General features: G+C 37.6%; 1 protein-coding gene across 27 annotated transcripts in view; it reads left to right on the top strand.

Annotated features, from left to right (window-relative positions):
- The window catches only part of LOC105472850 (gephyrin), a 737,491-nt gene that overhangs the window by 672,005 nt on the left and 39,965 nt on the right, over nucleotides 1-25,521 (top strand). For all 27 annotated transcript variants that reach the window (XM_071099297.1, XM_071099293.1, XM_071099295.1 and 24 more), the window contains one exon: nucleotides 5,152-5,273. In XM_071099297.1, the coding sequence (XP_070955398.1) occupies nucleotides 5,152-5,273 (122 nt within the window). The remainder of the gene's footprint in view (nucleotides 1-5,151; nucleotides 5,274-25,521) is intronic.

Raw genomic sequence — 25,521 nt, 5'->3', positions numbered from 1 at the left:
AAAAACAAAAAAAGATATATATGGTTTCACATATGTCCACTTCTTGAATTTCATGTGACATATTGGTAAGCAGGACAGTTGCCTTGGCAACCCAAAGAATGCCATACAAGATATCTATGTATACTCTTTAAAACCTACCCGGTATTTTGTTAACTGTATGAGCTTGTTAAGGACCAGCAAATTATTTCAAAATTGGGGATATAGAGTTATCAACTATAGCTAACATGGAATAGCTGATTTCGATATTTGTTGATTTCAACAAACTGTGCATATTAAAATTTAGATATGCAACCTGTGGTGGCTCATGCCTGTAATCCCAGCAATTTGGGAGGCTGAGATGGGTAGATCACTTGAGGCTAGGAGTTTGAGACCAGCCTGAGCAACATGGCAAAACCCTAACTCTACAAAAAAATACAAAAATTAGCCAGGCATGATGCTATGCCCCTGTAGTCTCTGCTACTCAGGAGGCTGAGGCAAAGGTTACAGTGAGCAATGACCATTCCACTGCACTACACCTGGGAAACAGAGTGATACCTTGAAAAAAAAAAAATTAAAAAAAAAACAGAGAGAAAGAGAGAGGGAGAGGGAGAGAAGGAAGGAAGGGAGGGAGGGAGGGAGGGAAGAAGAAGGGAAGGAGGGGAGGGGAGGGAAAGGAAGGGAAGGGAGAGAAAAGAAAAGAAACAAGGAAAGGAAGGGAGGGGAGGGGAGGGCAGGGCAGAGCTGCTTAGGAGATGGGTGCACCAAAATCTCACTAATCACTGCTGAAGAAATTATTCATGTAAACAGATACCACCTGTTCCCCAAAAACCTATTGAATTAAAAATTTTAAAAAGACAGGAAAAGAAAACTCATTCAGAATCCAAAAAAGAAAGAAAGGAAGAAAAAGAGTCTTGCCATTTTGCCCAGGCTGGCCTTAAACTCCTAAGCTCAAGCGATCCTCCCACCTCAGCTTCCCAAGTAGCTGAGACTACAGGCTTATGCTACCATAGCCACTTCACAGGACAGTTTTTAAGCCAAAATTATTAAACCAATCAAATCTGTCCATAGTCAGCTTAATGGAAATATTATAGTAATTATTTTCTAATACAATTTGTAAAACTCTGTATTTCTAAACCAAATTCTTAAAGACTCCTTAAATTATGTTCAAAAGCTCTAAATGTTTCTCTTCCCTTCTTATCTTGTAACCTAGTAAGCCAAGCAATTAGCTTAACTATCAGTTAAACCTTTTTTTCCCCAGAGTTTTGTTAAAAGCTATTTGGAACAGGAACATGCTTCATGAGAGCTCATTGACTTTTCTCCCTCTTTTTCTGTTAGACCTATTTATCTGAACTATCTGGGTGTGTCCATAATAACCAGAATTGTGTTTTGATCAATTAATAAATTAAATTTTCTAGAAGACAGAGAAAGAAACTGAGATGATTACCACAAATATGTAGAGAATTACTGACCACTATAAAAGTCTAATCATCTTCTCTTTGCAAAGAGTGGGAAAGCCTTAAAAGCAAGCAAACCCATTTCAATACGTGAGAAAGAAAGGAAGTCATTACAACCAGTTCGAATAGTGTCTTAGGCCCTTGATGATTCCATCAAGACTATAGCATTAATAAAGTCTCTAAAAATACTTTATAGTGAATAATCATAGTCATATCAAAAGTACTTCAAAATGACCACTGCAATTCCAAGTTGTCTTTGATGAAATTATACTTTTTAGAAAGATAAATATGTGAAAGAGAAAACAGAAGCCAGAGTTATGCCTGGAGATAGTGCAAGTTTATTATTAAATGAACCCATGAATTCATTAGCTACTGGTCATTCAGAAGGGAAAAATAGCACTTAAATATTGTATCTAAAGTCCTCAACAGTAAAGGTTGAACCCCTGACAGCTAACCCTAAAACCCAACAAGCTAGAATGGGTAGAGAGGAAATCTTTCCCAAAGCCAGTTTCTCATAGACAAAACAAAACTAAGAAAAGTTCTCATAGGCACACAACAATGTGGCCAATTGACAGATAGGATGGCCAGTTTCAAATCTTTACTAAGAAAAAAATTAATATAAATCCAATCATAACCAAACAATTCTGGAAACCTTATAACAAAATATCAGCTATCTTTGGGAGTTCAACAAAAAAAGGATCAGACCTCAAAACAAGGGCTGGAGTTAATCTAAGCATCATAGACAAGGAATCCCCCCAACAAAAAGGCAGAAGAGACCTCACTGAAATACAGTATAACCAATAATATAACTGGTGGCAAGGGCTCCCGCCTAAGTCTTGGTAGGATTTTCATAATACCAAAATCCTAATAGAAAGACCACCTGAGAAACTTGTTGATCATACAAAATGGTTATATTAAAGTTTCTGAGGAAAAGAAAACATCACCTTGACAATGCTGGAGAGGGAAAAATAATTTTTCCTCAACCCTATGAGTTCTTACCTGGGACCTCTATAAAAGACAGATGTTTTTTTCTTAACAAGAAAAAAACAGAATTTAGTTAACATGTATACCTCATGTATATATGGGAGATACCCAACGGAAAATTAGTAACTCCTAAAGTGTTGGCTGAGAAGTCTGGCTTAAATAGCATCTTCAGCAAAGAACGATACATTCTTAGAGAAGTGATGAGACAAAAGAAAAGGACCTTGAGTCTCTAGGGCCGGCAATCTGTGGGAAGGCAAATATATGGGAAACTAATGATAGATTAAAGGCTAGTTAATAAAGTTTGATCTATAAATTCTTCTGGCGCCATTTGCAGGCTGATAAGTGTCCAAAGATTTATCCCTCCTGCCGGGCGCGGTGGCTCACGCCTGTAATCCCAGCACTTTGGGAGGCCGAGGCAGGCAGATCACCCGAGGTCAGGAGTTCAAGACCAGCCTGGCCAACATGGCAAACCCCCATCTCTACTAAAAATGCAAAAATTAGCCAGGCATGGTAGTGTGTGCATGTAGTCCCAGATACACAGGAAGCTGTGGTAGGAGGATCGCTAGAACCCAGGGGGCGAAGGTTGCAATGAGCTGAGATTGCACCACTGCACTCCAGCCTGTGCAACAGAATAAGACTCCATCTCAAAAAAAAAAGTGGGAAGATAGTGGCACCATTGATAATACCAAAAATGGGAAATTGAAGTTGGTGACTTGATATGGAGATGATGGGTTATGTTTTGTTTTACCTTGTATTTTTTTCTATTGAAACTATAATAAATTTCAGACATCATTCCCAAGATGACTGGAAGTATAACAGAAAATAAGATTCAGTTTTAAAAGGAAAAATTGTGAGTTTATTCTAGTATATTTAGCCTTATACTCTGTCATTTAATTCTGTATTGTTGTCTTTGAAATTATTTAAAATGCACTGTAAATCCCACACCCTCATGTAACTAGCTATTTTTTCATTTTGTCAGTTTTACAGACAAATAACTGGTTCTCCAGTGACCTCTAATTTTCCATTATTTCTGGAACTGTTTGCAGCAAAATAACAGAGAGGAACATAAATAGCAAAGAAAACACCCTGATAACAGAGGAATCTTATTTACTTGGTGGTCAGCACCCTGCTTTGGAAAAAAAAGACATAATCACACAGTTTTCTTTCTAAAGCAACTGGTTTGATTAATGGAGTTAAAGAGCTGCAAGCCTTGCCCCTTATAAAATTATAATCACTTTAATAACTGTATGTTAATTAAGATCAGAAAATTAATCTATGTTAGCATTGCAATAGCAATTTTCCAAGCACTGCCAGTGAGTAAGAATGAAAGTGAGTTACAATGTCACATGGCATCTGATTAAGTAAAATTAGTACAGTATTCAAAGGGAAGACTCCCTGGTGACACTGAATAAGATGGTCAGAGTTTTCCTCTAGCCTATTGTAAGGGGACAGTTGGTTGCAAAGCTACTACTTTTCCAATATAAAGTCAAAAATCTGGCCACGTAGTATCACTAATGAGTCTGAAGGAAGATTGGGGCTTGTGGTTATTGTCTGGGAGAATTCATATATTAAGCTCTGGTGTTGGCCATATTAGTAGCTATAACATCTTAAATGTGCAGGCTTGCCTTTAACCTCCTAAAATAATAGTCCAGGTTTTCTCACTTCAAATAAGTACTTTTTTTACTTTATAATTTCTGAAATCAAAGCATATCTTAAAACTTGTACAGAAATTGTTGTAAGAATGTGTCTGTGTGTGTTAAGAACCCACTACTCTTAGGTATTTTATAATCTAATAGTCTGTGTTCACATTATAAACTGATTTCATCTGTACTAGCATCTAGGGGTAACAATATGAGAACAATTGGGAGGAAAGTAGGTGATCTTTTGACGTCATATGTCATCAAGAAAGGAAAGAGAATCACATTTATTGTACGTTTATCTGCATAAACTGAATGTTCATTATCTCACTCCTAACAATTACCTTGCAAGGTAGTTATTATTACTATATTTTATAAATGAGAAAATTAAGACAAAGAATTTTGTCAACTTGAATTTGAACCCTATAGGAATCCAAAGCTCTTCCTACTATACAATCTGACTACCTCATTGGAACATCCTAAGATATAATAAGCTTCTTTAATTTTCTTAATAGACATAGTAGATATTAAATCTCTGAAGGTTAATTCAGTTCATAATAATGGAATTGTACATACATGTAGCTAAGTATTACTTAAGTTTGCTAGTATCAGAGACAAAACATGTCTTCTGTCCTTCACATAAGCCTAACTTCTTTGATACTGTTGACCCCACTTCAGAAAAGAGACCAAAAAGTTTGAAAGAAAAGATAAACTATTATTCTGTTCAGACTTAAGGATATCACGTCACACAATCTGTACCTGAAATATTCCCAATGAAAGATAAATTGGAAAATAATATTGGGAGAAAAAAAGGTAATTGTTTTATTTAGTTTGGCCAGTATCTCCAGAGCATTATTATCAAATTGGAGCCCAACCTGGTAAACGTCTGAGTGTTTTCTGACTTCCATAGGAACATTTTCTCATCCTCCTATACTTTCAATATTTATTTAAAGATCCTTTGGGCATTCACCTTCAAAATGCCAGATACCATTGTAGGTGCTAGATATGTTAAACTCAGTTTAGTAGATTTTTTTTTCATTAGAAATATACAACATTATCCTAATAGAATAATTTGTGGTGGTTTTTTGGCTTTGTAGCTGCTAAATCCTGAAGATGACCTCTTACCAGGGAAGATTCGAGACAGCAATCGTTCAACTCTTCTAGCAACAATTCAGGAACATGGTTACCCCACAATCAACTTGGGTATTGTAGGAGACAAGTAAGTATTTGATGTTATTCTGAAAAGTTTGTATTTGTACAAATATGAGTTTTTGGAGTACTCAGTAGGTGGACTTGCTGCTAAAGAGACAGAAATTTAATGTCATAATTTTCACTTATCTCATTCTTCAGAAGCCAAAAAATTATAGAGGTATCTATGTCCTTTAGAGATAAAGATTTCTTAGAATGTCTCTGAAAACAAGAGAAATACTTTACTTTCCTGTAGGTGTGTTAGGTTTCAAAGGATATTTTTGTGATAGTTTTGGTTTTATCCCAATGGAACCAACAGTGATGGCATTATTCTGATTCACATTTTTACTTTCTTCAAGAAAGACAAGAAAAACATAGGTAAGAAAAGAGAGATTGTCGAAATTAGCATACCTAATTCTTTGAAGTTTAAGTACAATTTTTTTCTAGAACTTCTATATTGATTTTTATATCTTTATGTTAACCCGTTTCTCCAGGCTTTACCTACCTGAAAATACAAAGGGAAGCACATTGACTATAATTACTTAATTGTTAAGAGCCTGTTACCCCCATCTACTGAATTAACTCAGCCCTCTGCTAAGTTTTCTAAGTATTTCTGTGAATCTCCAGTTCTGTCTCATGTGTGATCAAAAGCAAGTCTACACTTTCTAAACATCCCAGCATCATGCAACACTGCTGCCTGGCTGTCTTTCAAAAGGCACTCTTTCCAGTTCACTAGAGCTACACCTGCTTTTAGTAATACTCAAATATCAACCCAATGGAGACAAGGCTCAGAGACAGATCTGAGTGATAAATACCCATGATGTATCTATCACGCATAATCCCCTTTCTCTTTTATCACTACCTCATCACTGAGTAGACCTCATTAAGCATGGATCCTTCCTCCCTTATGTTGAGTACTTTCCCAAAACTCAAATGTGCTTTTGAAGAGGTTCTGACCTACCATTCACAAGGTAGACTCTGACAAGGCATGCTATGAACTTTATCTTAGGCTCAAACTGGACACAGTCTAACCTAAGCTTGTCCAGGCCAGGCGCAGTGGCTCACGCCTGTAATCCCAGCACTTTGGAAGGCCAAGGCGGGTGGATCACTTGAGGCCAAGAGTTCGAGATCAGCCTAACATGAAGAAACCCCATCTCTACTAAAAAATGACAAAAATTGCCTGGGTGTGGTGGTGCACACCTGTAATCCCAGCTCCTCGGAAAGCTGAGGCATGAGAATCATTTGAGCCTGGGGGGGCGGAGGTTGAAGTGAGCTGAGATCACAACACTGCACCCCAGCCTGGGAAACAGAGCGAGACTCTGTCTCAAAAAATAAATAAATAAACAAACTAAGCTTCTCTAACCCTTGGCCCATGGACCACATACAACCCAGGACAGCTTTGAATGTAGCCCAACACAAATTCGTAAACTTTCTTAAAACATTATGAGTTTCTTTTGAGATTTTCTTTTCTTAGCTCCTTAGCTATCATTAGTGTATTTTATATGTGGCCCAAGACAATTCTTCTTCTTCTGATGTGGCCCAGGGAAGCCAAAAGATTGAACACCCCTGGTGTAAACCTTGGACACAAGCATCTTGCCAGTAACCTGAAAGGTAGTAGCTTTTATGTCATCTATCCTTTTGAAGTTCTCTTCTTTCCTCCTGATTTTTTTTTCTTTCTCTGAGAATACTGGAGTAGAAGCTGGTGTGTTTTCAAATGTCATTCTTTTAAAAATCATCACCATTTGTATTTACATGGATGTTTAGTTCTAAAGAAGTTTGGCCGGGAGTGGTGGTTCACGCCTATAATCTCAGCACTTTGGGAGGCCAAGGCAGGTGAATTACCTGAGATAAGGAGTTTGAGACCAGCCTGGCCAACATGGTGAAACCCCATCTCTACTAAAAATACAAAAATTAACTGGGTATAGTGGTGTGCACCTGTAATCCCAGCTACTAGGAAGCTAACACAGGAGAATCACTTGAACCCGGGAGGTGGAGGTTGCAGTGAGCTGAGATCGCACCATTGCACTCCAGCCTGGGCAACAAAGTGAGACTCCATCTCAAAAAAAGAAAGAAAGAAAAGAAAAGAAGGAAGGGAAGGAAAGAAAGAGAAAGAAAGAAAGAAGAAGTTTATCATTAAGTAGCAGGCAAGTTAGAGCCCATGCTAATAAAGCCAGTGTACAGGTTACCTAGCATCACCCTGCCCAGGACCCCTCGTCCTAGGAAGGGAAAGTAAAGCCGGTGTACAGGAAGGAAAGGGGGGAAAAAGCCAGTTATTTGAATTTGGGCCTTAGCAGTAACCTATCCTTTCAGGTACAAGTACCTAAAAACTATCCTATCCAGATACACCTTTTTCAAAGACCAAAACCAACTTCTGAGAAGAGAAGGGATAAATCCAAGAGTTTGAAAACACAAAGATAAGGCAAGCAGGCTTGAAACTTCATGAAACAAACACCAGATTCTTAGGGTTATTTCCCTCCTACCAATGGCTCTGGCTGTACCTCTAAGTACATTAATGAGCTCTAAGAAATATTATAAGGGAAAAGGGAGCTTTTAAATTGTTTTTACCCTAATTTGTTCTGGACTATAATTCTGTCCATTCTCCCTCTTACTGTTATACTTTTATACTTTTTTAAAAAGAGGTTACTTAATATACTATATATACTGCCATTATCTTGACGTACTCTAAAGGCCAAAACATCATTGAAAGGTCAACATGTTGGTATGCTGATATTTTTCTGGGATCCACACTGTTAATTTGTGGTGGACATTTCCTAATAATGGTGATATTGCATTTAACTCCAAAATATACTCTGAAAACAGAATAAAGAACAACAAAACTATAACAGGTTAAGGCAATTCAATGAATGTACAAATCTCTAGTGTATACCCTTTTCTTGAATAGTAATACCTTATATCAAACTGAGAACAATTTAAAAAAAAAAAACTGATGCAAATCTAGGCTTTCTTAGTCTTAGAGTGCTATATTGAAGGGGTCCAGAGTGAATGGTGTAGAATGCAGAGGTGGGATGTGGGAGGAAATAATTTATAATTGTTCTAATGGAAATCTGTGCTGGGAGTTTAGCAAAGAAAACAAGATATTTAATCTGCAGCCTATTGATATTCTGTGAAGGCTGCCCTCCTTCATTCTTCTCCTTCCTATTTAGCCATTTGCTAAGGAAAGCAAATATTGTTACACAGAAGCATCTGAGTAAAGCTCTCCAGGGAAACAAGCAGAGTCATGGGAGAAACTGTACCCTAGGTTTAAAGCAGGGAGAGAAATAGCTCAAGAATGTCAATAAGGGCCAGGTGCAGTGGCTCACGCCTATAATCCCAGCACTTTGGGAGCCCAAGGCGGGCAGATCACCTGAGATCAAGAGTAGAGTTGGAGACCAGCCTGGCCAACATGGCGAACCCCCGTCTCTACTAAAAATATAAAAATTAGCTAGGCGTGGTGGTGCATGCCTATAATCCCAGCTACTTGGGAGGCTGAGGTAGGGGAATTGCTTGAACCTGGGAGGCAGAGGTTGCAGTGAGCCAAGATCGCACCACTGCACTCCAGCCTGGGTGACAGAACGAGACTCTGTCTCAAAAAAAAAAGGTCAATAAGCACAGAACCTTATTCAACTATGACAGATAAGGGTAGAGAGTGACAGCTCTATTTGTGTCATTAAAAAAGGTTTGAGTCTGGTTTTTAAATTCTATATGATTCTATTTCTCAGCTCTTATTCTTATCCCCTGTCATAATTTTGACAATCAATGTAAATTGAAGGTAAGACTTTGTAACTCTTTGAAGTGAGTTGGACTAAATGGCCTTTGCTTACTATACCTTTTATTTAAAAAGAGGTTAATTTGCAGCCGGGCACGGTGGCTGACGCCTGTAATCCCAGCACTTTGGGAGGCCGAGGCGGGCGGATCATAAGGTCAGGAGATCGAGACCATCCTGGCTAACACGGTGAAACCCCGTCTCTACTAAAAATACAAAAAGTTAGCCAGGCATGGTGGTGGGCGCTGGTAGTCCCAGCTACTCGGGAGGCTGAGGCAGGAGAATGGCGTGAACCCGGTGGGGCGGAGCTTTGCAGTGAGCCGAGATTGCACCACTGTACTCCAGCCTGGGCGACAGAGCAAGACTCTGCCTCAAAAAAAAAAAAGAAAAAAAAGAGGTTAATTTAATAGTACTATGAAGATTACTGGAGGGATGCTTCAAATACCTGAGAATTAACAACTGTATTTGAAAATCATTCATTTATAAATATTATGTATATATTAAAATACATTTATTGTTTTCTCACACTGTTTGGCACATAGTACTGTTGGAGTTCCTATAGTCTTTTTCTTTAAAGAGACACATTTTGAAACCCAGAGATGTTAAGTAACTTGCCCGGCATCATACTACTAGTTAGTGACAGAGATAAAAATGGAATCTAAATTTCCTGAGATTGACAATCCATACTTCTCTACCTGAGATTGACAATCCATACTTCTCTACTATCATTATAAAGACAAGATATTGTATACCTGTGTACTACTGTGGCCTGGATTGGTCAGAGTTTTATAAATCTCTAGTTTCAAGCTAGAAATTAAAGAATGAGTAGGATTTAGATAGGAAAAGAGAGTGTGTTAATCCAAGTAGGAAACAGAATGCGCAAAAGTAGAGAAGTAGAAACAAATACGGTCTAGAGAATTAGAAATGAACAAGAGGTTCAGGTAGAAGGATAAGACAGGTAAATTGAGTAGAAACTTGAGCCAGATTTTGAAAGGCTTTGCAATTTAGGCAGAACTACCCAATTCAGTTAAATTTGAAGTTTGGGTATTTTTTTATTTGGGTTTTTTTTTTTTTTTTGGTTTTTTTTTGCAGAATTGACATAAAAAACTATTATTTTAAAAAGATCAGTTGACCTAGATTTATCATATAAGCTAATGATAGAAGAGGAAAAAAAAAATAAGCTAATGATGGAGACTGGAAATAAGGAGAACAATACAGTTTGTTTACTCATTGTTTATTCAGTCACCAGGAAGTATTGATTGTGTACCGGTGAATCATCTGGAGATCTTATTGAAAATTTGATTATACTTTAAGAAATCTGGGGTGGGCTGAGATTTTGCATCTCTAACAAGCTCCGAAATTATGCCAAACTGCAGGTCTGTGGATCACAGGAAGTATCAAGAATATAGTAAGATCAGTCATGCATCTGCTATGAATTTTAAGCCAAAGGCTATTGAAGATACAAAATTGAAACAGATATTGATCTTGCTTTTGAAGAATTACAAATTCCTAGCAGTAAAAATATTTTAGAAGGTTCCAGAACTTAAACTCAAATTTGGAACTATAACTAAGAAGACAGAGATTAAATAAAGAGAAATAGTGGAGATTATTATGTAGAAGAGAGCAGTATCACAGTTGAATTATCTTTGTCTGGATTACAAAGCCTCAAAATGGTATGTGTAGGTAAACACAAAATGCCTGGAAAAGCAAGCTGTTAGGCCTCTTTACCACAATTTTATATTCCTGTATAGCAACATATTATTTCATATCTTCATTCTCCGTTCAAAATCTATTATTTCTTGGCTTTTATAGCTCTTTTTACTATCCTCATTCCCCTAAATTTAGGTCTCCCTGTGGCTTACCCTTGGCTTTCTGTCCTTTTCATTCTGTGTGCTAATGACTGACTACCAAATCTAATATCCCCAGCCCAAATATGAAACTAGTAAAGCCTAGATATTCTGAATTGGCACAAATTTATGTGAGTTTATATACTTTAAACACAACCCTATTTCTACTTTTTTTTTTTTTTTTTTTTGAGACGGAGTCTCACTCTGCCACCCAGGCTGGAGTACAGTGGCGCAATCTGGCTCACTGCAACATCCGCCTCCCGGGTTCAAGTGATTCTCCTGTCTCAGCCTCCTGAGTAGCTGAGACTACAGGCACCCACCACCACGTCTGGCCCGTTTCTACTTTTTTCCCAAGATATATTTTATTTGAAAAAGCAAGTTGCAGAATGAGTTTAATTTTATCTCACATTAAATAGCACCTGAACAAACATGTATTTATAAATATGGTATATGCATTGGAAGATATTTATATGTAGAAATACCCTATACACCCAACTGTTATTTCTAGTAGTAAGAGTTTGCATATGGGGCAGAAGTTAGAGAATTAAAAGTGATGGTGAGGGCCAGGCTCAGTGGCTTACGCCTCTAATCCCAGCACTTTGGGAGGCCAAGGCGGGCAGATCACAAGGTCAGGAAATCGAGATCAGCCTGGCCAATATGGTGAAACCCCGTCTCTACTAAAAATACAAAAATTAGCCAGGCATGGTGGTGGGCGCTTCTAATTATTTTTTAGAGATGGAGTTTCACTGTTGTTGCCCAAGCTGGAGTGCAATGACACGATCTCAGCTCACTGAAACTTGCACCTCACGGGTTCAAGCAATTCCCCTGCCTCAGCCTCCTGAGTAGCTGGGATTACAGGCATGCACCACCACACCCAGCTAATTTCGTATTTTTAGTAAAGATGGGGTTTCTCCATGTTGGTCAGGCTGATCTCAAAACTTCCAACCTCAGGTGATCTACCTGCCTCGGCCTCCCAAAGTGCTGAGATTACAGGTGTGAGCCACCATGCCCAGCCACTTGTACTTTTTTTAATATTTCTGAAATACTTGAATATTTTTACCTTGAGGATATATACTGCATTTCTTTTATAATAAAAGAAACTCCTAAAAATTCCGCTTATGCATCATTAAAATTTGGTGGACCAGTATTGACAAGTGTAATCAAAGTTTACAAAACAGACAAAAGAGGCAAGTAGCTCATCTAAGTAATCTGAATCTAAGTAAGAGCTATTAATACTATTAAGTGTATAATGCCATAAACATAGTGATAAGTAGGCAAATTAAAACAGAAGCCAAAGTCTTGCTGCATTTTAAGTAAAATCATAATATTTTGAAATACAACAAAAGTTTAAATCAAAACTTTTTAATCAAAACATACTTAAATGCAAAATCTTAATGTCTATATTGACTTTGAATTGTGTTTCTCATACTATTTTGCAATTGCTCAAATAATAAGACTTGAAAATTTAGCCATAGTATATATTTGTAGAACTTGACAGATAACTAATATAATGGAAACCTTGGCCTACCTACATTTTGTTTTCTATAAGCATAAAAAGTATTTCATAGCTGTGTTTTGTTTTCCAGAACCCATGGTAATAAACTGTTCATAGTAGATATTTTCCCCAATAGATGATAGGTTGGCAGCATCATTGAATAAAAAGAAAGAAGGAAGGAGGGAAGCAAGGAAAGGAGGGCAAAAGTATTTCATAGCTGTGTTTTGTTTTCCAGAACCCATGGTGATAAACTGTTCATAGTAGATATTTTCTCCAATAGATGATAAGTTGGCAGCATCATTGAATAAAAAGAAAGAAGGAGGGAAGCAAGGAAGGGAGGGAAGGAGGAAGGGAGTGTTGGCAGCATCATCGAATAAAAAGAAAGAAAGAAGGAAGGGAGGGAGGGAGGAAGTCTTTAATGTTACCCTTGACAAAATATCAACTATTTTACCTCATCTAGACTTCTACAAAATAATAATATAATATATTGGCTTTGAATTTTCAACCTCTCATTATAAATTCTTTTTCCTCATTTTCATGTTTTTCCTTCTTCTCTTGATGTCACAGTGCCTTTCTATTCTTTCCGTTCTTTTCACTCAAATGCATTCTTCATCTATTTACACATTTTCAACTTTGTAAATTTTAGATGCAGGGGCTAATGTGCAGGTTTGTTACATGGGTATATTGGGTGATGCTGAGGTTTTGAGAACCAATGATAACATCACACAGGTAGTGAGCATAGTACCCAATAGTTAGGTTTTAGGCCCCTTATCCCCCTCCCTCCTTCCCTCCTCTAGTAGTTCCCAGTGTCTATTGTTGCCATCATTATGTTCAAGAGTACCCAGTGTTTAGCTCCCACTTATAAGTAAGAACATGTGGTATTTGGTTTTCTGTTCCTGCATTAATTCACTCAGGGAAATGGCCTGCAGCTGTATCCGTGTTGCTGCAAAGGACATGATTTCATTCTTTTCCATGGCTGTGTACTATTCCATGGTGTATATGCACCACATTTTCTTTATCCAGTCCACCACTGAAGAGCATTCTTTGTCTCTGCTGTTGTGAATAATGCTGCAGTGAACATAAGAGTGCATGTGTCTTTTTAGTAGGATGATTTGTTTTCTTCTGGATATATAACCAGTGACGAGATTGCTGGGTTGAATGGTAGTTCTCAGTTCTTTGAGAAATCTCCAAACCTCTTTCCACAGTGGCTGAACCAATCTACACTTCCACCAACAGTGTGTAAGTGTTCTCTTTTCTCTGCAGCCTCACCAAGATCTATTATTTATTTATTTTTAATAATAGCCATTTGGACTGGTGTGAGCTGGTGTCATTGTGGTTTTGATTTGTATTTCTCTGAGATTAGGAATATGTTAAATGATCATATCCCTAATCATATGTTCATATGTTTGTTGGCTGTTTGTATGTCCTTTTGAGAAGTGTCTGTTCCGGTTTTTTGCCTATTTTTTAATGAATCTGCCTTAAATATGGGACAGCAGATGTCCTAGTTTTCTTCTCCCCAAGACTGGTTCAATAACCTATTAGCCTCCTTTAGTCCTCCTAGACAGCGTGAGCTACTGTAGGGGAAGAGTTGAAGACAGAGAAATGTAGATAGGTAAACAAGTACTGAATGCTGTATGTGCTAGCCAAGCAGCTGTGGCCAGAACTTACTTACTAAGATATTGGTCATTTGAGCACATATATTCTTCTCTGTTACTGCTTTTTTTTTTTCTTTTTTTCTCAGTTTCCTGATAAATTTGCTTTGAGAAGTTGTTGTCTTGTATGGCTTAAACAGGGTGGAAAAAGGATTTGTGAGGATTGGGCCAGAGTTGTTCTCTTTCCCACCAGATAAGCTCCATGAATACTAGGATAAAGTGTATGTTGGTAAATACTATATCCACAGCACTTAGTAGGGATACATTAAACAGCCCTGCCATCTTTTCCTATACCATTCTGTCTTTCCATGAAACCTAGAAACTTTACATTATACAGCAGTCCAAAAGAATATTACAGGGCCCCTTCAAAGTAAGTCCAAAAGCCTTGGCCATAGGAGCAGGCCAGAAAGTATGGTACTGACAGTAGAGTTGCATTCCTAAGACACATCCCCCAAAAATGTACAGTGTAAAGCTTTGTGGCTGGGTGGTTCATTTTATATTTCTGAAGAAAAGCATCTCGGGAGAAATTCCAAATAGATTTAGCAGGCTTTTAATTTAAAATATTGAGGAGCAGCTCTCTCAGGCTTGAAAAGGTCTTACAAATTTATTTCTTGAATATAACAAGCGGTAATCATTATCCAAATAGGTAGAATCCACTTGGGGAAATTTTTTTAAATAAATTTCAGCATTAATTGAGTTTATATAATTCCTCAAACTGATTTTAACTATTGAATAAGAATTCAACCTTATGACACCTCAGCAATATAGTTTCTGAACTGCCAACTTGGACTTTCTAGCCTTTCAAGGCCTAAGGAAGGGCTGGGAAATTCCCATCATTAAAAAGAGTTCCCCCTTCTGGAAAACTGCCATCACAGAAGCCTGCCCCACTCCTGGGCTTACTTGACTATGTCATAGATTGGTGTTTTGTATCTGAACTGCCTCCTCTTGCTGCTGCGAATTTGTGAAGCTACCTCTTTATATTAAAGCAAGAAGCAGAAGAAGGACAGGTACTGAGATAGAAAACTGGGTTCTTATAAAACTGGCATATTTAGCAGAAATCATCAAGATAGACTTAACAGCACAGTGATTATTTGGGCAAAGCCCAGTGCCTTACAACTTCCAATTTGTGAACCAAACATATCCTAATTTTTCATTGCTTACCTAATGTTCTTAAGGTAGGAGTTTTCTAATCATCAATGATAATTTAGATCTGAATTTAATTGGTTCTTGTCATTTTTATAAACTGTCTGCTTTCCTTATGGCATGAACTTCCTTTTCTGCTTAAAATGCAAAGTTTTCATTTTTGAGTCAACATAATAGATTTCTTTTCTTTTTTTTTTTCTTTTACTCCTGGCAAGCTGGGATATATTTATTTTCTGATCATTTTTCAGCAGAGGTTTCTCATTTTCTATTGGTTAACAAAGAACATTCTTTCTACCTTAACAAACGTGTTTAATGACGAGAGATTCTTTCCGATCTCAGTGACAGACTTTTTATGTAGCTGTTAGAGTTCCCCTCCTTTATCTTTAAGCATTGCTATTGCTATTGACATTTCTGTTTCTTCTATGAATAACCTCTAGGTATTACTGTAGCTGTAGACATTGTTTTCCTACCCCAAACTCATAAAAAGTAATGTCTTCCAGAAAGCCTGTCCTAATTATCTCAATCCAGTCCTGATCATTCTATCCCATTCACCCTTTTTATCATTTCTTTATATTACATATAAATATATGATATATATTTTTCATTTTAATTAATGTATTTGAATTCAACAGATGATATTAATGTCAATTGCTTATTTCACTCATTTTTCTAACATTTTTCACTGATGAGTTTTCTGCACTAGCTTATAAATTTAAAGGCAAGAACCATGCTTTCTTCTTTCTTTACATGACTCCAGAACACCCAGTGAGACTGGAAAAGAATGAAATGATGGCTATATGTGTAGTATGTAGTTTGATTCCATACGTGAAGTAGACACCCAGAAAAGATTTGTAGTTAATGAATTTATCTTTGACCTCTGAAGAAACTATGATATGATTAATAGATGTCCTCAGCTATTTTTTGTTACTTTGGTATGATTAACTGCCAACATTCTTTAATCTATACATCCTAGAACTTTTTCTCTGTGTCATCTTCACTCATCTTAAAATCATGCAGCTTTCAGTTGGTGTAACAGATGAAACAGGAAACTAATTAGCAGCTGTTGTCCATCTGTGTGTTTATATTAAATATTTTTAAATAGAAATGTATTTGCATTCTGAATACTCTTTCTGAAATTCATAAATCCTGAACTTGGGTAAATGCTATAAAATTCAAAACCAAGACAGAGCCTTTACCATGTATCTTCATGATAAAGGAAAAATAATTTTATGCCAGAATCAGGATTATAGTAATTTGAGGCAGATGTAAATTTTAAAAAGCAAAAAAGTCTTAACCTTTTTAAGTTCCTTTGGAATTGAGCCCCCAAAGCAATCAGATTGAAATCTGAAAAGATACAGTGTTCAAAAGATGTCATACCCTCTGAATATATTCTTTCTTCACAGAAACTGATGAGTACCTCCAGTTTTGAGAAAGCTACATTCATTCTCTGACAGATTTATTTTGAAACATGCTTCTCCTTTCTCTTTTTCTACCTTTCTATTAGGTATGTGGTTCTTTGACATGTGATCAAGTTAGAACTCTACAGAGAGTGCTATTAATATTGGTAGCCATCTTCCAAGTAGAAGATGAATGTCATGGCTTTAGGAAGAAAAGATACTGTTATTCATTTCACTCAAGTCAAATGGGCAAATGTTTCTTATGTTGAAAAATGAAGCCGGGCGCGGCGGCTCAAGCCTGTAATCCCAGCACTTTGGGAGGCCGAGACGGGCGGATCATGAGGTCAGGAGATTGAGACCATCCTGGCTAATACGGTGAAACCCCGTCTCTACTAAAAAATACAAAAAAAAAAAACTAGCCGGACAAGGTGGCGGGCGCCTGTAGTCCCAGCTACTCGGGAGGCTGAGGCAGGAGAATGGCATAAACCCGGGAGGCAGAGCTTGCAGTGAGCTGAGATCCGGCTACTGCACTCCAGCCTGGGTGACAGAGCAAGACTCCGTCTAAAAAAAAAAAAAAAAAAGAAAAAGAAAAATGAAAGGGAGAAGAGTATTATCTACAAGACCAGTATCAAATTGCAAAGCTCAGGTCGGTGTTTCCCTCTATGCTTTCAGTTTATATGTGAAAAGAAAATAGTAATTGTGTTTATGTAACTTTCAGTATTTAGTATTTCAGTATTTCAGTATTTTCAGTATATTCAGTATTACAGTATTTCAGTATTTCAGAATCATAGTATCTTATTCTGATATTAGCTAGTCCAAACTTTCACCCACTGGAGGTGTTGAGGAAAATCTGAAACAACTTAGCCATTAGGTTTTTGTTTGAATTCTTTTAGTGAGAAAGATCTCTACTGCCTCATGAGGTAACATGTTCTATTGTTCGATGGCTGTTATGTTAAAGTAAGGATGTTTTCCCATTACACTGAGCCAGTCTTTCTTCCTGTTTCTTTCATCTGTTAGCCCTAATTCTGCCCTCCAAGCAATGCCAAATAAGTTGGCTTCCTCTTTTACGTGATATTTGAATACACAATTGTTTCACCTTAATCCCTTCTCAAAGTACTATTTATGATTATATGTTTAGCAGTATCTTTTATTTCATCCCCAGACAATATTATTAGCCTATGATATCATTATAATTGAGTAACTAAACAGTATTTACTCCCAAAGCTACTGTGGATAGATTGACTTGAAATCAGGTTCAGCTCATTTACTGAGTGCCTACAGTGTGCAGGAATTTGGTGGGGCAATCAGGAAGCCTGGATGAAATGAGACCCTGTTTTGTGAGAGAGTTATATACTGCTGTGTCATCTTTAAAAGTTTCTTTTATCACAATTTGTTGCCTCTCTTTATCCTTTTAAGTTTTTTTAACATCAAATCCCGTTTTGACATTAATATTACTACTCCCGCTTTTTTGCTTATTTACATTTGCTGGTGACTTTTTGCCCTACCTGTTATTTTCTTTCTTTCTTTCTTTCTTTCTTTTTCTCTCTTTTCCTTTTTTCTCTTTCCTTTCTCTTTCTTCTTTAATTTTTCTTTTCTTTCTCTTTCTTTTTTCCTCTTTATCTTTCCTTTCTCTCTCTTTCTTTTTTTTTTTTTTTTTTTTTTTGACAAAGTCTTACTCTGTCACCCAGGCTGGACTGCAATACTGCAATGGTATAATCTCAGCTCCCTGCAACCTCCACCTCCTGGGTTCAAGTGATCCTCCTGCATCAGCGTCCTGAGTAACTAGGATTACAAGCACCTGCCACCATGCTCAGCTAATTTTTATATTTTTGGTAGAGACAGGGTTTCACCATGTTGGGCAGGCTGGTCTCAAACTCCTGACTTCAAGCGATCCACCTGCCTCAGCCTCCCAACGTGCTGGGATTTCAGATGTGAGACACTACACCTGGCTATATTTTATATAAAAGAGTGTGTATGTTTGTGTGTTTCACTACTGTTTCCTCTCCTCCAACTTCCCCTGCCTTGAAGCCTATGTTCTGAATCATTTTTCATTTACAGTCATTTTTCCAGAACATTACTTGGTGATTTGTCATCTGAATCTTTGCATTTTAACAAGTATCATTCTTCCATTTTGATTGGTGAATGACTGGATGTAGGATTTGAGGGTTGTATGCCTTGAAGAGATATGTTGGTGTTAATTTACTATTTGCTAGTTTTTGGTATTGTAGGTAAGAAGTCCAAAGCCAATATTACTTTTTCCTTTTTTAGTAACCCAATCTTCCTATTTAATATTTGGCAGCTTGTAAGCTTTTCTGTTTACCTTTGAAAGTCCAAAATTGTACCAGGACATATTTAGGTTTATGTTTTTGTTTTGCTTTTTTTCTTTTTTTCTTTTTTTTCTAATCAATCTTGCCTGGAACTTAGTGAACCTTTTCAATTTCCAAGTCTAACTCTTCTCAAATAAATGAAACTTTCCTCTTTTCCCCTTCTATCTCTTCCTTTATGTCCTTATGGAATTCCTATTGGTAATATGTCAGTCTCTTGCTCTGTCTTCTTATTTTCTGCATGATTTCTATCTTTTGTACCTTTACACAGTCCTTGGAGATATTTCTGCCACTTGATCTTCCAAGCAACTAATTGAATTTTTGACAAGGACTGTACTTACCTTCATCTACTAAATCTTAAAATTTGAAAATCACATATTTTGTTCCAGAACACAGTTTTAATGTCATAATTGAATCTGTATTAGTGTTTTAATTACTTATTATTGTTATTAAAATTATCTGTTGCCCCAGAAGTTTTATTTCTCGAGGGGATATCCTAAATATTATGCTCATTCTTCCACTCTCCAGTTGGTTGTTCCTTAGGTTGCTGGTATTTTCCTCTCCCTACTGAAAGTTCTATTCACCCTAAGGGTTCTGGAAGCTGCTAGGGTACTTTGGGCCTGGTGAGAATGGAGTTACAGTGGAAAAGAGGATCATGAGTGGCAAAAGGAAGAGAGGTGTCAATTCCTGAATTAACAAAGTACTAAATGGCAAGCTGCTAGTATTCTATTAAAGTACAAAAAATAAACAGTCCAAGCCTCTGTGCTTCCTGGACAGTTTTGTTGTGAAGGCTGGACTTTCCCAGCCTTTAAAGGCTAGGGCAGTCTTAATATGTTTTAAAGTAGAATCCAGACTTCTGGGTCAACCTAAAAAAAATTATAGCTTTGCCCTTGATCTGGATCCCAACCAACCAAAAATTCTTAGAATCAGTGAATGTTAAAGATGAAAAAGACATACTCCAAATGTCCTTATTTTATAGATAAGGAGAATAATACCCCCTTCCCCCAGAAAATGATACTAGTTTTTCAGGATCATCTAAGTAGTTAGCAGTAGAGCTAAAACAGGATTCTAGACTTTGTGACACTCAGGCCTTCAATTAATGACTTTATCTTCTATTGCCTAGTACATACATTCTTAGCATTAAAGCAATTGTCTTGTAGAATGCTTTCATGTAATATTGGTACTGTAAGAGAACAATGGTTAGGTACTTAATAATTCAAATGAAAATGAATGGGAAGTGTTAGTAAATCAGCATTCATGTTAGTATTAGAATTATTTTTGGCTAGGCGCAGTGGCTCATGCCTGTAATCCCAGCACTTTGGGAGGCCAGGAATTCAAGACCAGCCTGGCCAACATGGCGAAACTCTACTAAAATTACAAAAATTTGCCAAGCATGGTGGCACACACTTGTAATCCCAGCTACTTGGGTGACTGAGGCACAGGAATCACTTAAAGCTGGGAGGCGGAGGTTGCAGTGAGCAGAGATAGCGCCATGCACTCCAGCCTGAGTGACAGAGTGAGACTCTGTCTTTTTGTTGTTGTGTTTTTGTTGTGGTTTTTTTTTTTTATTAGGAGTCCCGCACTGTTGCCCAGGCTGGAGTGCAGTAGCACCATCTCTGCTCACTACAAGCTCCACCTCCCGGGTTCACGCCATTCTCCTGTCTCAGCCTCCCAAGTAGCTGGGGCTACAGGTGCCCACCACCATGCCCAACTAATTTTTTGTATTTTTAGTAGAGACAGGGTTTTACTGTGTTAGCCAGAATGGTCCCAATCTCCTGACCTCATGATCCACTTGCCTCGGCCTCCCAAAGTGCTAGGATTACAGGTGTGAGCCACTGCACCTGGCTGACTCTGTCTTAAAAAATAATAATAATAATAATTTTTTTTAGGCCAGGTGCAGTGGCTGTAATCCCAGCACTTTTGGAGGCTGAGGCAGGCAGATCTCTTGAGCCCAGGAGTTCAAGACCAGCCTGGGCAACATGGTGAAACCCTGTCTACAAAAAACACAAAAAATATTATCCAGGTGTGGTGGTGCACTCTTGTGGTCCCAGCTACTCAGGAGGCTGAGGTGGGAGGATCACTTGAGCCTGGTATGTGGAGGCTGCAGTGAGCCATGATCACACCACTGCACTCCAGCCTGGGTGATAGAGTGAGACCCTGTGTCAAAAAAAAAAAAAAAAAAGATTTATCTTTAAAGGAATGGCTAAGCACCATCCAAATTAAGTTAAAACTGCAGTTGTTAATGAAGACAGATTTAAGTGATATCATGATATCCCTTCAAGATGTGCCACTCTGAGAAAAGGGAAACTACTGATACATACCTAGAAAACTTAATCTGCTTAATCCAATAGCCCCTCTAGTGGCAGTGGTGAGAATAAGCCAGATTTTAGAAGTACAAATTTTGTTTCTATCAGTATTTGGTATAAACAAATAAGATTTATATATTTAGACAAATGCTGATAAATAGCTTTTATCTGAAGGTGTTTTATGTGTAACAAAGTGTCTTTCATAATGCAAATATTACTATATTTAGAAGAAGAGTAGAAAAAACACAGGATGACTTTGAACCTAACACTGCCTATGTGAACCTCAGTGCCCTCTTTTGTCCTGCCTTCCTCACAGAGTTGTGAGATTGACATGTAGGTGCGAAAATGTATTATTTTTTAAAAACATTAGTATTGTCATTAATTTTATTTCTTGGATATTAATTGATATTATATGTAGGAAGTTCTGTCTTAAAATATAAGGTCAGATTATAATGTTTTGTAGTTTTAGCCTCCTATCCTTGAGAAAATTAATACACCCTGCTTGCTTTATGTAAGAAAACTGAGAAAATCATGAACTGTTTTCTATTATATTATTCATGATTATAACCCTTGTTACCTATTTCCTCTTATCACTCTTCAGAGTAATCTTTGAGTTTTAGAAAGCAAACTCAGTTTTTATTTGTTAAAAATAGAGTCTGGGGGAAGGAATATGAAGTAAATATTGGAAAATATTAGCATTTGTAAAATCTGAGCGATGGATACATGGGTATTGGTTATACTGTTACGTTGGAAATGTTTTATAATTTAAAATATAGCATGAATCACAAAAAAGAAAGCAATTTTATGATGCGAATAGGCCCTTAAGCTATGGTTAACCAAAATAACCATAGTTTTCATCTGAACATGGTATTCTGAATCATGTTCATTTCATTCCACAGAGCAATAGTAAAATGTTCACACATGCAGTTTTCTGCTGGTTACCCCAGACAAATCCATAACTCATGCCATGGCATCCTGTGCTTTTTTTTTTTTTTTTTTAGGAGACTAGGTCTAGGGCCGGGCACGGTGGCTCATGCCTGTAATCCCAGCACTTTGGGAGGCCAAGGTGGGCAGATCACTTGAGGTCAGGAGTTCAAGACTAGCCTGGCGAGCATGGTGAAACCCATCTCTACTAAAACTACAAAACATTAGTCAGGCATGGTGGCAGTCATCTGTAATCCCAGCTGCTTGAGAGGCTGAGACAGGAGAATTGCTTGAACCCAGGAGGCAGAGGTTGCAGTGAGCTGAGATTGCGCCACTCCCCTCCAGCCTGGTCAACAAAGCAAGACTCCTCCATCTCAAAAAAAAAAAGAGAGAGAGAGAGAGAGAGAGACTAGGTCTCACTACATCACCCAGGCTAGAATGCAGTGGCTATTCATAGACGTGATAATAGCTCACTGCAGTCTTGAACTACAGGGCTCAAGCAGTCCTCTCACCTCAGCCTCCCAGGTAGCTGAGACTACAGGTGTGCCACTGCACTTGACCAGCATCCTCTCTTTCTGATGCTTTTGGACAAGAGTCCATTCTCATTAGACTCTTCCTTTTATGGTATATTACATGCCTTTAAAAAACTACACAATTATTCTGATTGGGCAGGGAGTAGAACAAGCATTTAATAAGAAGCCAGAGTTTGTAGTCCTGGCTCTGCCACTTACCGCTCTATCTACACTTTGCCTCTCTGAATATCACTTGCCTTTTCTTAAAATGAGCATAGTAATACCTATTCAGTCTAGCATACAGATTTATTGAGAGATTATAGCATGCCACATAAATGAAGTTATAGATCCCCTGGCTATTGTCATACATTGGTACCTGTCTCTCTAGTAAGGCAGGGTGTCTGACCAAATCTCCAGACACCAGAAGCGTACAACAGAAAGGAAAGTAAGAGAGAGTGACAGAAGGGGATAGAGTATGGCAGGACCCAAATAACTGGCCCAGCAGTGATAATGGACAAGATGACATTTACAACTTTGAGATTCAATGATTTTATGAATGTACTACCCACAGAGTACAAAGTATCATTGAGCATATTCTTTGAAACATGATAAATTTCAGTTAGGATTTGGAACAAAATCCCTTTTAGTTGATTTCTGCAAATTAGAAAATTTCATGTTTTACAAAATAGGAAAAAAACATGTTTCCCAGATAATACGAAAATAATGAGTAAGGCTGGCACTGTGGCTCACACCTGTAATCCCAGCACTTTGGGAGGCCAAGGCAAGCCGATCACCTGAGGTCAGGAGTTCAAGACCAGCCTGGCCAATATGGTGAAACCCTGTCTCTACTAAAAATACAAAAATTAGCCGGGCATAGTGGCAGGCACCTGTATTCCCAGCTCCTTGGGAGGCTAAGGCAGGAGAATCGCTTGAACCCAGGAGGCGGAGGTTGCAGTGAGCCGAGATCATGCCATTGTACTCCATTCTGGCCGACAAGAGCAAGACTCCATCTCAAAAAAAAAAAAAAAAGGTACGAAAAAACATTGAAAAGTGCCTATTTATAGTAATCAGCTAGGCTGTCCCAGAACCTTTATCCTGCTATAAAGATAAATACCATGACGGTGTGCATCTCACTGCTGCTTTGTTTACAGTAGCTTTACAATAATTCTATAGAATCAACATGTTGTAAGTTATGTATTACAAGTTTTGTAAAATTAGCTAATATCTTTTTCTACTAACATAAAATTGTATTTGTTGATAGTATTCATTACCCATTCAGTATTTTGAACCACATTCCATGTGATGCTGTGTTTGGGATGTTTTTTCCATTTATTCCATAGTAAATGAGAAACCATTGGCTTAGCATAATGATAATATGATCCAGCAAGGCAAGGAGCCCAGAACTCTGGGCATCAGGAACCCATCACATGCATATTGTATAGTATTTCAATACAACAGAATAATTTGCTGTCTTTTTTCCTAAATCAAAATGAAAAGGATTGATGAGAAATCTGTTCAAAATACATAGGTCAAGAATACTTTAAGTACACACATTATTCAAAATAATTCTGAGATGTTTGCCCAACTAGTTTAAGTTTGAAATTTATGTCGGGGATTTTTTTTTTAAGTCTGTCATGTTTTACACATAGATTCTACCTTCAGTTAGTACCTGGGTACTTTTTTGGCTGTATATGCAATGACTGACTGATGACTTAAAAGTTCTCTATATTGGTAGGCTGAACCTTATATGAGCCATTTTTCAAACTTTTACTTTTGGCCCTTCTCCTTGGGAGCTTGCTTCCCAGAGTCAGAGCTTGTGGACAGACCACAAGGAGAATTTTACCCAGACCCTGTAAGAGAACCTCATAGTAAAGGAAGCTATTCAGGTTGGAACCAGGCCTACCTTGCCATTTGGACCTTTCATATTTAGCTCTGTAAATGTATTTAAGTCCCAGTCTATGATTTTCTTGTGTGTTACTCATGAGTATTTTCCAGAATAAAAATCCCAAGCATGCTGTAGTTGAACTTTGCTAGTTTGTTAGGTATGTTTCTGTGATTAACTTGTTAGCATAGCAGCAGTAGAATGACAAATGACTTCCTTGAAAACCTAGTTTGTTCCAGGTACTATTCCAAGTGTTTTATATGTTTTAATAGGATATCTTTTAATCCTCATAACAACCCTATTATGGTTACTTTACAGATGAAAAACTAAGGCAAAGAGAAGTTAAGCAACTTGTGCATGGTTAAACATCTAGCAAGTAGTGGTGCTAGGATTTCCACTCAGGCAGTCTGACTCCAGAGTTCACATTCTTAATCTCTGTGCTATGCCACCTCCTGACTAGCTTATCTCTTATAGAGTCTGTGAAGGTTATGTCTCTGGTAGGTCTCAAGTTCTCCCTACCTCTGTTACACCTGGATAAAAATAGAAATTATATCCTAGTTACATATCATGCTATCTTGAGTCACTAACTTTCCTTCTTCCTCTCTCATCAAATTAAGGTAAGGGGGCATGAATAAACTTCACTATCATGAGATATTTGTGAGAACATATGCTGTCTCGTTGAGAGATAATTTGGTTTCAAGTTAACAAAAACCTGCTGAAGCCAGCTCAAGCAAAGGAGATATTTATGTAAGGATACAAGGTTATCTCATAGAACCCAAGAGCAAGAATACAGCTGGGCCTCAAGCTGGGGGACGAAAGGCAGGAAGCAGAAAATCAGAAGCCAGAGTCACTCCCTTTTCAGTTGTTCTCATTAGATGTCCATTGGGAAGAAAGGGAAAGGAAGAGTCAGGCGGTATAAATAGGTAAGAATTTTTCAGAAAACAAGGATATGGCTAGATATATACTCCTCAAAAAGTATCTTTTCTGTACTGCATCAATTGAAGGGAAATGCCAATCACAGGTCACATTGCCCT

Source organism: Macaca nemestrina, chromosome 7 (genome assembly GCF_043159975.1).
Source record: "Macaca nemestrina isolate mMacNem1 chromosome 7, mMacNem.hap1, whole genome shotgun sequence".
Classification (NCBI taxonomy): Eukaryota; Metazoa; Chordata; class Mammalia; order Primates; family Cercopithecidae; genus Macaca; species Macaca nemestrina.
The sequence above is the reverse complement of the archived record's forward strand: the minus strand, read 5'-3'. Positions and strand labels throughout refer to the sequence as shown.